The sequence below is a fragment of the Mustela nivalis genome (genome assembly GCF_964662115.1).
Source record: "Mustela nivalis genome assembly, chromosome: 1".
Lineage (NCBI taxonomy): Eukaryota > Metazoa > Chordata > Mammalia > Carnivora > Mustelidae > Mustela > Mustela nivalis.
The window spans coordinates 128,635,844-128,651,348 of record NC_139020.1 but is presented as its reverse complement, the minus strand read 5'-3'; the positions used below and the strand labels follow the sequence as shown (position 1 = coordinate 128,651,348).

The following is a 15,505-nucleotide window of genomic DNA, read 5'->3' as shown; positions in this document are numbered from 1 at the left end:
TGTGGATTTTTTTTTTAAAGATTTTATTTATTTGACAGAGATCACAAGTAGGCAGAAAGGCAGGCAGAGGGGGAGGGAAAGCAGGCTCCCCGCTGAGCAGAGAGCCTGATGCAGGGCTCCATCCCAGGACCCTGGGATCATAACCTGAGCGGAAGGCAAAGGCTTTAATCCACTGAGCCATCCAGGCACCCCAAGGATATAGATCTTAAGTGTTCTTACCGCAGACACAAAAATGAAAATGGTCATGATGTGAGGTGACAGATGTGTTAATTAGGTTGATTGTGGTAGTCATTTCACAATGTATGAGTATATTAAAGCATCACCTTGTGTACCTTAAATATATATAGTTTTTGTTAACTATACCTCAGTCAAGCTGGGAGAAGTTTCATCAGGCAAATACAAGGGAGGAAAAGATCTTGCAGGCCTGAGGAACACAAACATGGAGGACAGAGCATGTGGGTTCTGGGGAGTTTGAAAGCTGTTGGGGCTGGTGGTACATAAAATGTGAGGACCATTACGTCAGGTTTGAGAGGAAGGTGTAGTGGGCAGCCTCCTCAATAGCCCCCAGTGATCCTCCCCTCTGGAATTCTGGTCTTGTGCAGTTACTTCTCCCATTGCCTCATGGTGGCCTGTGTGACCAATAAAATATTGTAGAAATGGGGCTGACTTCCGTGACTAGGTCATAAGACATGGATTCCATCTTACTTTCTCTTAGAGTGCTCATTCTGGAAGAAACCAGCCACCATGTCTCCAGGACACTCACACAACTTTAGGGAGTGGTCTATCTGGCATAAAATTGAGGCTTCCGCCAATATCCAGCACCAAGTTGAGTCACCTGGGAAACAAATTGCCCAGCTAGTCAAGTCCTCATTTGACTGCAGCCTTTGCTGACATCTCAACTAAAGCATCATGAGAAACCCTGTGCCAGGACCATCCAGCTAAGCATTGCTTAATTCCTGACCCATGGGTGCTGAAACAGTAAGTGTCCCCTGTGGTGTTAAGTCACTAACTTTCACAGTATGATTCGGCAGTAGATCACTCATACAGAAGGCAAGGCTCAGATCTGAGCTGTTGGGTTCCTCTGCTGTGCGGGGCAGCCCCTGAAGAGGTGGCTTTTGGCTCTGAGACTACATGGAGGGCCGGTTAGAACAGGGTGAGGCTGGAGGCAGACAGTTAGGTGTGGTCTGGGCGAGAAAAGATGACATCAGGGCCCTGTGGAGACAACACAAGGGCACCAGGGGAATGGAGGGCTGACCTGAGTGGGAGGGGAGAACGACTCCTAGGTTTGTGGCTTGGGTGATTGGGCCCGTCACAGAGCTGGGGATACAAGAGATGCAGGGAGGGCAGGGGAGGGGAGAAACACTGAATCCATTCCTGGGTGTGTTGGGTTCGGGGTGCTCGTGGGGTACTCAGGGGAGGAGGTACAAAGGAGGTAGGCACAAAGCTGCAGGTGTCTGTGAGATTCTTACATTCAGTGGATGCATGTAATGAGCTCCAGACCGCATGGCAGTGGGTATTTTCAGTGCTGGACCTGTGAACAACGAAGAGTAGTGCTGCCTTCTGCAGAATGCCACTTCCTTTGAGGCTGCTGGATTTGATTTCAGATATGTGAGTGCTCCCTAAATAATAATCACAGCATCTACCCCTTTTGGATGAAACTCAGCTGGCCCAGCCTGAAGCTCTCTGCTGGTGGCATCACCTCCCTGCCCCTCCACCCTCCGCTGTGTATTCTTCAGCACTCAGCGGTTCTCAACCTTGGCTCTGCATTCGAAACTCCTGGAAAATTTTATGAGGATTAAGTGGAATCATTTAAAATTTCCTGGTAGATGGTCGACGTTGGTCGCAGTCTTCTGTCTAAAAAGTGAGATTAGACACTTATCTTTTTCTCCCTCTCCTGGACCCAAAGGGGTCCTATCTGTAAAAGGGTTTTGTGAAATGCAAAACTTTATTCAAATGTAAATGATAACCTTTAACTTCAGGAGAAGTCCAAGATCTTGGTATTTTTAACTTTTTACTATGGAAAACATCAAACTGTATAAAAGTAAAGAGAATAATATAATAATCCCTTGTTATTACATCACTCAGCTTCAGAAATAATTCACAGCCAATCCTCTTTTATTTCTATTCTCACCCACTGCCACCTCACTGCATTATTTTTATCATAAATTTATAAATACCTCAGTATGTATCTCTAAAAAAGAATCTTTTTTTAAAGCTGTAATACTGTTTTCACACTTGTAACTGTACCAGTAATTCCTGTCTACCAAATAGCAGGTCAGTATTCACATTTCCCATCTTACTTTTTGTTTCTTCAAATTAGGATCCCAGGAAGGCCCAGCCTCTTCAACTGATAGATCTCCTCGATCTCTTGTTATGTACAGATTCTGCTTCCATCTCTTTTTTACCCTTGTAATCCATTTATTGAGGAAACCAGAGTTTCTTTGAGTCTAGGTTTTACTGGTGGCATCTCCTCATTTAAAAAAATAAGCTTTATAATTTTTAAAGAGATTTATTTATTAGAGAGTGAGAGAGTACGGGGGAGAGGCAGAAGGAAAGTATCTCAGAGAGACTCCTTTCTCCGTGTAGAGCCTGGCAATACAGGACTCTGAGATCATGACCTGAGCCAAAATCAAGAGTTGGATGCTCAACCCTCTGAACCACCTGGTGCCCCTAAACTTTATTTTTTTGTAGCAGTTTTAGATTTACAGAAAAAGTTGTGAAGATAGTACAGAGTTCCCATATAGTCTACCCAGTTTCCCTATTATTAATATATTAGCATGGTACATTTGTTATAATAATGGACCAATATCAATACATTATTATTAATCAAAGTCTATACTTCAGTCACATTTCCTTAGTTTTTATCTAATGTCTTTTTTCTGATCCACGATCCTATCCAGGATACCACATTATTACATTCAGTCTTCAGAAATCCTAAAGGTCCCATTTGTTGTGACAGTTTCTCAGACTCTCCTCATTTTCAGCGACCTTAACAATTTTGAGGTGTGCTGCTCAGGTGTTTTATAGAATGTCCCTCCTATGGGGTTTAATGCTTTCTTCAAAATTAGATCAGGATATGTCATTTTGGGAGGAACAGAGCTCACATTAAGAGCTGTATCCATAACATGGTATCAGTACATACCATCAACATGACTTATCACTGTTGATATTGACCTTGAGTCCCCTGGCTAAAGTATGTTTGTCAGGTTTCTCCTCAAAATTACAAATCATTCCCACCACCCCCTCCCCTTTCCATAGTGTCCTCTCTGGAAGGAAGTCACTATTCACAGCCCACACTTGAGTGATCAGTTGTGCTCCACCTCCTGGAGGACAGAGTATCTATATAAATTATTTCAAATTCTGTGGGAGATAACCCTTCCCACTCATTTTTTACTTATGCATTACTTTCTTCAGTAAGCTCTACACCCAACCTAGGGCTTAAACCCACGACCCTGAGATCAAGGGTCAAATGCTCTACTGACTGAGCCAGCCAAGTGCCCCTACTTATGCATTAGCTATATCAGAATGGACCCACAGATCCTTATTTTATACTTTGGGTTATAATCCAATACTTCTTTATTTTACTGCTCCAATTGTTTCAGCTTTGGCCACTGTGAGCTCTTTCAGTTAACTCGTGGGTCCCCATCCCTTTGACAAATTCCTATCAATATGGATTTTTTTTCTTTTCATTAAAAATAAAAGATATCTCACATCACAAGATGCTCTAGGTTTATCATGTATTCCTCAGGTGTATTTCTTGTCCCAGTGCTTGAATCGGCCATTTCTCCAAGGGGTCTTGGTTCCTTTATTAGAAAATGGTATTGGAAATCAAGCTCTGGACACTGGGTATGCCTTTTGCCACTGAGTTAACCCTGCTTCGAGACCCACCCTCCCAGCTGACAGAGTGAGGAAATTTGTGCATACAAATCTTTGTATATGCACATATCTATAACTATTTCTGTATGTAACCATCTGTATCTAAGTTAAGCTCAGCACAATTTCATACTGATGTCTCCAGCTCTAATCCACTACCTCGTGGATCATTTTAGCTTCTTCCTGATATTTAAAAAAAGTTTTTTTTTTTTTATATCTTATAAAATGGTAGTTAGATCCAGATTCAAATTCAATTTTTTGGCAAGATCATTTCATACTAGGTAGTGTGTTCTTCCATCATGAAGTATACAGTATCTGATTTTCTTTTGGTGACATTAATAATCATTGATGATGATGCCTTACGATCTGTTCAAGTTTAAAAAATAGTAAAATCATGATTGGCTCTGTTTTTTTCTTTATAATACCCTACATTATAACCCTATATTATATTATAATTATATAATTATAATTATAAAGGTATTATAATACCTTTCTTTGATTAACTATAATACCCCTACTCCTGATGAGCAAGGAGCCTGATGCAGGGCTGGATCCCAGGATCCTGGGACCATGACCTGAGCTGAAGGCGGACACTTAACCAATTGAGCCACCCAGGAGCCCCTTCTGTTTTTTGTTTGTTTGTTTGTTTTTTATTTTTAGTATTGAAGTATAGTTGACATAAGACATTATGTTAGTTTCAGGTGTACCACAGTGATTTGACAAGTCTGTACATCACTCAGTGCTCACCACGGTCAGTGTGGTCACCGTCTGTCATCATCCAACGTCATTACACTATCACTGCCTCTATTCCCTATGCTGTACTTCTCACCTTCATGATTTATTTTATAATCGGAGGTTTGTGCCTTTTAATCCCTGTCACCCGTTTCACCCATCCACCCACGCCTTCCTCGTTATTTTTCAGATGAATTCCTTCTTCAGCATCTTCTGAGGTTACCATTGAGTTATTTTGGGTTTTGAGTACCATTATGAACTTGGAGTATCTCTCAAGGGACACAGCATTGCTCCGTGATCTACCTCCAGCCTTTACTTCTGGATACTCTGCCTCAGGAAGGTGGAGTTGGGGGAAGCTGGTCTCCCCCCACAAGAGGCAGAAAGCAGGGCAGAGGCAGAGAGCCGTTTGGAAATGGATGGCAAGACTGGGGAGGAGGGAGAATCTTTGGAGAGTTCCATGTTCATTCATACGGAAAGAGCTCTGGTTTCCAAAGTCATTAATCCTTATATAGCTGTTGCCTTGGTTTCACAGAATTTTCCACATTGCCTTAGAACTAGCTGAATCCATCTTTAAAAGCCTCCTCCTGGAACCAGGAAAGAAAAACAGCCTGAAGGTCTGGGAAGAGCATGTCTCTCCCATGTAGGAGAGAAAGCAGGTCACCTTTGGAATGTTAGGGGTAACTGTTAGGGCACTGATTGCTTATTAGTTACCTGAAACAAAGTTAAAAACCACCACCAGAGATTCTGATCCAGTTGGTCTGGGGTGGACCGTGCAATTGGCAGTTTTTGTGAGTTTTCTGCAAGTGTTCAACGGGGGCCATTTCCAAGCCCCCCAGAACTCTAACAGGCCAATGAATTTGTGCCATGCTTACAGTGTCATCACTTTGATCCAGCTGCCTGATGTTGGCTGCATTCCAGATCTTTAATATAAGACATATCACAAGAGGCATCCTTGCTCCAAGGATGGTTACAATAAATTTGTGCTGGGCTCTGCTCCAAGCACCTTAAACATTTCACTACCTCTGTATCATCTTCACTTAAGAGATGAGCGCTGGGGATCTGAGAGAGTTAAATGACTCGCTAAGGTCACAAGCCTGTGTCTGGACAGGTTCGTGGGCTCTTTCCTATCACATGCTATCTCTTACAGTCTAGGAATTTAAGCGCAGGCCCTCTTAAGGAGCTGCACCTTCCCTTCCTTTGCGTAATAAATAGTGACTCTTGGTGTAGGGGCTGTCTGCATGGGACCTAGATTGGGGTGAGGGATTCCGAATGCCTGTTCCTCAGCATCCGGCACTAGTAGCCTCCACCTTCCTTCACAGATCCGGGGTCTGGTGTGTATGAGCAAGGTCCGGAAGGCCTTAGGCACTTCCACTTCTGATCCTCCCCACGAGCACAGCTCACACCCACAGCTTTCCACACTTACCCTTCCCCTGAAAATCGCATCAGTCCTATCCTATGCTACCTGTCCTATTCTCTGCCTATCGCCACCCCCAATTTCTCTCTAGAAAACACTTATTGACCACCCCTGTCCTATGATACTCCCAAATCAAAAAATGCCGCCATGCACCAGGGCCATAAACTCTTGACCTCACCCTACCTAGCACAACTTTTCCCCGACATTCAACCAGCCACTGGGTCCCGCGCCCCCCACTCCGCCCCGCAGGGCAGCTGTTACACCTGTCGCTCCTTTCCATCGCCACTGCCCAAGGACAGGCCAGGTCTCCGAAGCCGGCTCGGCCTCAGTCCTTCCTATACCCGGCTCCTGCCAGGGCTCCGTGTGCCACCGGAACCAAACCAGCTGCGGCTCCCTGACGCTCCCGCGCTGCCTCCAGCCGCAGGCCTCCGCCCCAGGGAGAGCCTGCCCCGGTAGCCCGCCCCGCCACCCGCCGGCTGCCGGAGCCCCACAGGCCGGGCTCTGTGACGGAAGCGTGACTTCCCCGCCTCGCTCCGCGCCCGGATCCCGGGCCACGCCGCCTTCGCCCCGCCCCGCCCGGGGCCCAACCCGGACGAGGCTTTCAGTTCCCCCGAGTCCCGCGGCCGTCGCTGGCTCCCCGGGCCTGCAAGCCCCGCCCCGATTGGCTGGCGCCGGGTCCGCCTAGCCCCTTGGGCCCTCGGGACGGCGACGGGGACAGGCGTGGGGCCATGGCCGGGATCCGCAAGCTGGAGCTGGAGGAGGCCCTGACGCTGGGGTCTGGCTGGCGCCACGCGTGCCACGCGCTGTTATACGCGCCGGACCCAGGGATGCTTTTCGGTCGCATCCCGCTCCGTTACGCGGTCCTGGTGAGAAGGGGCGCCCCGCCTTCCCCCCGCCCCTACCCCTACCCCGCCCCCCTCCTCTTCCTCCCCCGGGGACGCCGGCCGGGCGCCCGGGCGACCCCGCTGTCCCCTCCCGCAGATGCAGATGCGCTTTGATGGGCGCCTCGGCTTCCCCGGCGGCTTCGTCAACATGCAGGACGGCGGTCTGGAGGCCGGGCTGAATCGCGAGCTGACCGAGGAGCTGGGCGAGGCCGTGGCGGACTTCCGCGTGGAGCGTGCAGACTACCGCAGCTCGCACGCGGGTCCGGGGGCGCGCATCGTGGCCCACTTCTACGCCAAGCGCCTGACGCTCCAGCAGCTGGTCGCTGTGGAGATGGGCGCCCCTCGGGCCAAGGACCACGGGCTGGAGGTGGGGCCCGGCCCGAGAACCCCACCCCCATAGCCTCCCTGCCCACCGCCCCCCCAGCCGATCCCCCACTTTCCTAAGGTAGTTAGGATCTTGGGCTTCTTTCATCTGGTTGACAAGCCACAGCCAGTGCAGTCTCCCCCCCCCCCCGCCCCCGTTAACTGGCCTCTGCAGTTGTTTCTCTAGAACACACCTAACCAAATCTCTCTCCCCACCTCAAGCGTTGCATTCCAGGCCCCTGATTTTCTTGGGTAGAAGATGCGGCCTGATAGGTTGTTGTTAAGCTAGGAGAGTCGGGGAGTCAATTGTTAATGGCGATGGTTTTCAAACTTTGACAGGTATCAGAATCAGCTGGGAGCCTTATTACTGACCCCACTCCCAGAATTTCTGGTTCAGTGGGGGAAGGAAGGAGGGAAGGACCTGAGAATCTGTATTTTTCAAAAAGTTTTTAAATGGTGCTGATGTGGCTGGTCTGGAATATTTTTGAGAACTACTGGTGAAGGGCCAGACATACATCCTGGAGGCAAGAGGCACTGTAGGTTTAGTGATGTAGGAGAGATTAGCATTTATGAAGCTGGATGGCATGGTCATTTGCCTGCAGAGAGCTGGGCCCACTAGGTATAAGAAATAAGTCCTCAGGCCTGGTTCTGGGGGACTGATAAGGGATGAGACCTGATCTGGAAAGATTGGTCTAGGATGAGCTACTTATCTTGTCACATGTCTCCTTCCTTTCACAGGTGCTAGGCCTGGTGCGAGTGCCCCTGTATACCCTTCGGGATGGTGTGGGAGGCCTGCCTGCTTTCCTGGAGAACACCTTCATTGGAACTGCAAAGGAGCAGCTGCTGGAGGCCCTCCAGGATTTAGAACTGGTGGAACCTGGTTCTCTTACAGCCCGGAAGATCTCCCTACCTCGCTAGAGGCAGCCCTCTGTGGACCCACGGAACCTGAGATGAGGATGTTGGTACAAAGGAAGGGAGGAGTGAATGGGGGAGGTTTTCTCTTCCAGGCCTGAGCCTGATAGATGATAACAGATTAAAAGAAGTATGTGCAGTATGTTTGAGCAGAAGGCCCCCCCAGCAACTCTCAGCATCCAGAGCAAAAATCTGCAGCTCATCCTGGGGCCCTGGCAAATTCCCAGAGCTGGCCTCCTCTCTGTCCGTGTGCATACACACAGCATGGCAGTCCCCGGACCTGTGAATGTGCAGTCTGTCCCCACATACAAGCTGATGCCTCCCCGCAACCCCCATGTGCAGTTTAACTGGAAAGTGGCATGTGTGGGGTCTAGCTTATCATCGGAGCCATCTCCTTGATGGGGAGGAACCTCTGATCCAGGGGAGATTCTCTGCCCACACTGGTAGATGGCTCTTTTCGGGGGTCTAGCCCAGCATATGCTTGCTGCAGAGGGGAGAGAAGCAGAGGACCTTTGCTCCCTGAAAATCATCACATCCTTGCTTGGGTGTTGGCAAAAGCAATATACTCCTAAAAGGTGGTAGAGGGTCCTAACCAGCTTCCTGCCCACTTCTGAAATTGAGCAGAAGGCTGAAAAAAAATGGCCTGGTCTCCTTGGACTTGAACTTCTGAGTCCTGGTGCATCTCCTCCAAAGCTGTCATCTAGGACTCCTTAGACCGGGGACCTCAGAAGGGAAGAGACCCAGCCCTGGTCTAGCCCTGTCCTGACCAAAAGAGCCTGCCATTAAAGAATGGCTTATAGCTAAGCCTCAGAGCCCTTCGGTTTTTTGGACAAATTATTTGTCTGAGGTATTGGAGATCTAGGGATGAGAGAGCCACGGGTCTTTTTCTCCATGGGGTTAAAGGGCTAAATGGCAAATATCTCCGGCTTCATGGGCCACATGGTCTTTGTAGCATCTGCTCAGCTCTTTAGTTTCAGAAGCAGCAATGAACAACAGATAGTGGGCATGGCTGTGTTCCAGTAAAACTTACTTTATGCAAGGAGGTGGACAGCCACCTGTAATCAATTTAATTGATGCCTATTTACATGTTTCGTTTATATCAGTGTTAAGAAGGAAATAAAAGATTGAAACAGGTCTCGCCTTGAAAGGTTTTACTTTTTGCTAAGGTGGTCTGGAAGGGCTGGCCCTCTCTGAAGAGCAGGTACACTGAAAAATAAGATGAAGTACCAGGTAGGAGGGTGGGAAGAATATTCTGGGTATTCCAGGAGTAGCACGTGTCAAGGTTCTGAGGAGAAATCTTGGCAGATTATCCCACATCAAAGAGAGGGGAATTAAATTCCATTTCTCGATTGGGGTGGCAGAGGAATAAGCAAAGAATTTGTAGTCCTCTTTAATTTGCCAGAGCATGGTCTAGAAATGGAAGAAGGCCAGTGTGATTAGGCTCTAGGACGCAAGGGGAGAGGACGCTGGAGAGGCGGGCAGGAGCCAGATGGCATCTCACAAGGCATGGCCAGGGGCTGATGGTGTGTGCAGTGCGGACTGGAGGGGGTCGGAGAGGGACCTGGGAGATGGCGGAGGGCTGAGCCATGGTGGGAGAGAACGTGGGAAGATGTGGATGCGTTTGAGAGCGGTGTTGGTGGCGGCATTGACGGGGCCTCTGGTGGGCTGAGTGTGAGGGAAGGTGAGGGGAAAGCGTGTCTTCAGTTATCCAAATTGTGGATGGAGGGGAAGCCTGGGTCTGGGGGGAGAAGCTTGGGCAGGGGACAGAATCAAGGTCATTCTGGGTGTGTCGAGACAGAAATTTGTGAGTCATCTGCATAAAGAAAGTATGACAATTTGCCAAAGAGTTCAGGCAGGGAAAGGAAAAAGAGGAGAGGGTTCGGGATGGGGTCCTGAGAAGCCAGGGGCTCCGGGTTCAGGAGGAGGAGAAGACCGTGTTGAAGAGGCTGAGGAGTTGAGAGGAAGCTGCGTTAAGACAGTGAATTCTGCCAAGGGCCTATGAGAGTTTTGGTAAAATGAGGGCAAAACTGTCTGTCCATCAGATTTCGTAGCTGGAGGTTTTTGGTAACTGTGAGGGGAGCAGTTTCAGGAAGGTGTGGGAGGGGGGTGGAAGGCAGACCCGGGGTCGGTGGGTGGATAGCGGGGGACAGGACAGAGGAAGAAGTTGGTTCTGTGGGCGTGTGGAGAAAGGGCTTGACATCTGGAGAGGGCTGCGGGGTCGGCAGGAGACCGAGCGCGAGTGTGTTGATGGGAATAAAGTAGAGAGAGGCGGTGCTGACGGGGCCCCAGTCCCTGAAAACAGAAGAGGGCCAGAGCCTCTGACAGGAAGAGGGACAGTCCCGCAGCATGACGGGGCTCAGAGAAGAGGGAGAGGAAGGCGTAGAGGATGAAGAGTGCTAAATTAGTGGTGGAATGACGGACTTGGACTGTCTTGATGGAAATGAAGGGAGACTAATCAGCTGGATGTGGGCGGAAAATGCTCCCAGAGGTACCAAGTCATTCGTCACTGCATGGAAAAGCAAGTTGGTTCAAGAAATAGCAGAATGGGAAGGCAGTGTCGAGCTAGGGGTCGGTTCAGAGCAGGACCCAACTGAGGACCCAGAGTAGGACACCTTCAAGATGTGTCCCTGGGCCCTTGGGTGGATCACGGGGTGGGGGACATGCACGTGTACTTACCCCTGTCTTCCCATCCTCGGCGTTGAGCAGCTGGGAAGAAGCTGCTGGTGCCCATTTGGGGTTTTACAGAGGAGCGCCAGGAAGGGAGAGAGGCAGGGCGGGAAAGAGGGTCAGCACTAGAGAAGCCCCAAGGATGGATGGGCTGTGGGCTAAGAGGTTTAATCTGCATACAAAGGGAAATGAAGACAGGGGCTTCAGGGGGCAGTTAGCGAATTAAAGGTTTCCTAGAGGCAGAACTCCAAGCTGTGGGGTGGTGGGAGGAGTATTTGAGCCCCAGAGGGATGCTTCTGAAATTGAAAGGTGAAGCCGGCACAGGTTAAGTCACAGGTCAAGTCAAAGTCCGTGTGATGAAACCAGACACAGATGTTGGAGAAGGTAGTGTGAACTAGGAAACACCATCCTTAGTGAACAACAGGAGGGACCCAGGAGAGGGCAGCGGACATAACAGGGCAGCAGGAGCCTCAGAGGAGAGGGGCTGAGCAGCGGTCAGGAGGGACGGCAGGAAGCAGTGTTGTCCCGTGGCACTTCTTGGCCCTGGAAGAGTCTGGGGTTGGGGATAGGTCCTGGGCAGGTCTGCCCCGAGCGCATACTGGGTATAGTCCGGCTACATCTTCCACCATGTCCATGCGGCCACTAGACAGTCCTACCTATCTCCTCTGCTCCAGAGTTCCCGTAGCCCATCTCCATGCCTCCTGGCACTACAGCCGGCGCCTACTTTTTTATTCCTACTCAGTCTCCTTATTTTCTAAGTCTCTGGTGATGTTCAGGGAATCCGTGGCCTTCCCGTGGCCTCCCCGTGGCCTCCCACGCACATGCCCTCCCAGTCAGTAGCTCTTGTCACAGGGAGCCACCTTGAAGGTGTCCGTTTTCTGTGGCTTGAGTGCATGTCACTGGCCTCGTCCCCCCAGTCCACAGGCAGACCAGGGGTCCTGCAGATTTTTCCGGTGGTTTCTCCCTCTCTCACCCATTGCCATCCTGCTGCTGGATGAGGACACCTGGGTATGGTTGCCCACAGGGATCTCCTTGACCTTGTTTAACCAGCCATCGGGTGGAGAAGACAGCAGCCTTCCTAGCGGTCTTCGCCCCCTCCCTTAGCTGCTGCAATGACCGTCAGCACCTGACCTATTCCCTATCTGAAACACGGGGTGTATAATTCCTGCGGAGAGGGCTCACTGCGAACAGGGCTTTGAGGAGGCACTCCCGCCCCTATTTATTGGTACCTGATGGTGGCCACGTTTCGCTCCTTGTTAGCGCATTTGTCTCTGGGAGGCTGAGTGGCCCAGGCTGCCTCCTCCCCCCGCCCCAACTCCACAACAAACATATTTCTGCTTTTCTCAGCAGAATCAGCTACATGTTCACACTTCTCAGTTCTGTGCTTTTTCCTAGATAATGCGACTGCTAGTGCTGAATTAACACTTCTGGGCCCCAGGCTGTCCTGAGCCAAAGTTGTACTCAGTTATCAAGTTTCTGGCAAGCCTATTATAAGCAGAAACATCCAAGGGAAGGGTAGCTTCCCAGTTACTTGGGTCCTCAGAGGCTGCTAAGTGAAACAGACGAAGGTAGAGGGTAGAGAAATGGGAAGGGATGTTTTCTACGAGTTTTAGTTTATTACAGAGAAAAAAAATTTTTTTCCATACTTTCTACCCCACACAGACAAAATGAATAGGAAAAAATATTAGAAGAATAAACATTTGCTCTATGGTAAAATTAGTGATGACATCAGAATTTGAGCCAAACTAGCAGACATTGACCCTTGACCTATCAGAAGAGCTGGAGGTGAAGGGATTCTATTTAAAATATGATTCTGAGGAAAAGGATGTGGGGTATGGTCAGAGCAGAGGAAAAAAAGAAACATCCAGTCGATTTAAGGCTACAGATCTCCGTAAAGGAGAAACCGTGTGGCCTCAGCTCCCCTGGCCCCCCTCTTTTGTATCTGACTCTGCTTGAGTACGGAGTTCATGTTCCCTCCAGTGGTAAAGGCAGCCTGGCAGAAAGTCGAAACCACCTAGTAGGCAAAGCAACACTGGGGTCCCTGGAAGGACAGGCCTGCAAAGGAATCTCCTCACCAACAGACTGGAGGGAGTCTGTGTGCAGACTTTTCCCCAAAGTGCTCAGCTCCCCCTGATGGAGAGATGTGAACCCATGTCCGGAACTGAAGGGGTTCCCTGCCCCTCTTGGGTTCTGTTCCTCTCCATAGGCATTCCCAGCTGATGCACTGGCAAGGATACTCCTTTTGCATGAAGGAAGATGACCTCTGGGTGGGGTTTTCAATAATTATAAAAAGCCCTTAGAAAAACCCCAGTGAGGACAGCTATTACCCCCAGCCCCCTCCCCCACCCTCCATGGGTCACTGAGGACAGACTGATCAATGCACAGCCTCTTTTTGTCTAGGACCAATTCCAAGGTGGCCAATAGACAATCCAGAGCAGGTGAGCTGGTATGTGGCCCCGTGCTTGTCTGAGAGCCAAAGAACAGAATTGCCTCTAATTAAGTGAACAGGAAATGATAACATGAGGTCTGTCCAAAAAAAAAAAAACAAAAAAAAGAAAGGAACCCTGGATGTAAATGATAAAGAGTGAGCTCTGAAAGATTTATTCCAACACACGGAAGCAGGGTTTGCTCAGGGAATAAGAAAACCATGGACTCTGGAGTGAGGGGAAAGACGAGAAGCAGGTAGGAGCACCGAAGAAGGGCTTTAAGGAGACAGATCTCGCCATTAGCTCAGAGCCCCACTAGGACAGCGAAGAGCACGACCCACACTGGAAGTAAGTACCGTGGGTGTCAAGAGCAGGCTTAAGAGAACCTCCTAGATGACAACAAGCACCAAGCAAGGAAAGTAACCAGAGAGAACAAAGGAGGTAGAGAGATGGCACAGTAGAAATCCAGAGTACTGTCAGTCGATGTTATGGAGATATCTCTGGACTTCGGCTGGAAGGAGGGTCGTGTATGGTCATCAGTCAACAGGTGTGCCACCGCTGGGGGGTGTTGGTCATGGGGGAGGCGTGTGTTGGGGGGGGGACATAGGGGAATTTGTGTGCCTCCTTCTTAGTTTTGCTGTGAGCCTGATACTGCTCTAAATAACAAAGGCTTAAGTATTGCCAGGCAGGACACATGTTAAGTGAGCAATATTTTAGGAAACAAGAAGAAACATCCCCTAAACTAAAGGAGATCTCAACCTGCAGGTGGGACTCCCTGTGTTCAGAGGAGGGGAAAAAAGATAAAATCTGAAAAACAACAGTAGGATGCTGTTCTTTATTCCAAGGACATTGGTGAGGCAGGAAAATTAGGGTCACCTGAAGTAGCAGAAACTTCCTGTCTACCCAAACAGATACTCAAAGGCAAAAGCATGTATATTACCCACATAGTCTATCTGGAAAACAACAAAAATGTTCATAGCAGTCTACAAGACCAATCAAAGCAAAGAACTGATCAACGGGGCAGAAACTTGCGAGCAGTAGCTCCTCTTCTATACAAACTTAGTACTAAGTAATTGTGCTAAGGATGGGTATAAAATAATACAAGTGCCAGCCATTGAAAGAAAGATGTATAATGTAAAAATAAAGTAATGAACAATTTGATGACTATGCTTTATCCCAAATTGTAGATCATTCTAGTAAAAGTTAGGAGGGAGGAGATGGGAAAAAGCATACAACTATGATAATTTTACTGGGGAAAGGAATGGGTCCTGTTTGGCTTCTGAAGTTGATAATGACCTCGGGTTGGATTAAAAACATGACATTTTACTATTTCAAGGGACATGCCAGAGCAATGGGATTCTGGTTGAATGGGAAAAGATGGGCAAAGAATACCAGGCAGCTGCTGTCAAAAAGTAAATAATTGTCATAATTTTAATATCGATGTCAAAAGCATGGGGGAGGGGGACTCAGAACTCTTTAACTGATGAAGAGATTGTCTACAAGGATCACATAATCAGCGTGAATTTCCAATGACATACAGCAAGATCTATGGGAAACGCAAGAAAGAATCACCAGAATGTCTTTGGGAGACCGCAAACACACCTCCTCAGTCCCAGACAGTCCCTGCGGCTGGGCAGTCCAAGCTCTTTTCTTCCTCCTCAGAGCAACCATATGAAATGGAGACACCGTTATCACCACACTCCAAATAAAGAAACTTGGGTGCAAAGATCAAGAAAACAATGACTATACTTTGCCTAGCAGATAAAGATTGAACTCTACCCCGAAGCTGAGCATATACATTTCAGGACCCAGGAAACACTGGGCAAGTTAGGTCCTGGGCCTTGTAAAACCTCACCCAATCCTCTCCAGTCTTGTATCACTTCTCCCAACGGAGAGAATACGTACCATATTGTGTGACCACAAAATGAGGAAACTAGAAAGAAACGTCAGGAGTTCTAAATTGTTTTTTCTTTAGGCTTTTTCATACTGTCTGAATCTTTTGCAATACGCATGTATTCTCTGCTTCTAAGTGACTAGTTAAGAAATATTTTTTCTTCTTGTGAGTTTACAGAAACCCAGCCTCCCAGATTTAAAGAAATGAGGAGCTGTGGCTCAGCCGTTTGGGCACCTGACTCTTGGTTTCCGCTCAGGTCATGATCTCAGGGTGGTGAGATTGAGCCCAGGGTGGGGGCTCCCTGCTCCATGGGAGTCTGCTTCTCCTTCTCCCTCTGCTC

At 48.8% G+C, this 15,505-nt stretch overlaps 1 protein-coding gene across 1 annotated transcript; it reads left to right on the top strand.

The window, feature by feature from the left end:
- Positions 1–6,613: 6,613 nt before the first annotated feature.
- Positions 6,614–9,312, top strand: NUDT16 (nudix hydrolase 16). Its single transcript, XM_082728517.1, has 3 exons — positions 6,614–6,885; positions 7,001–7,270; positions 8,005–9,312. Exons 1-3 carry the CDS (start codon positions 6,748–6,750, stop codon positions 8,182–8,184), a joined length of 588 nt encoding a protein of 195 aa, XP_082584643.1. The 5' UTR covers positions 6,614–6,747; the 3' UTR covers positions 8,185–9,312.
- Positions 9,313–15,505: the final 6,193 nt, after the last annotated feature.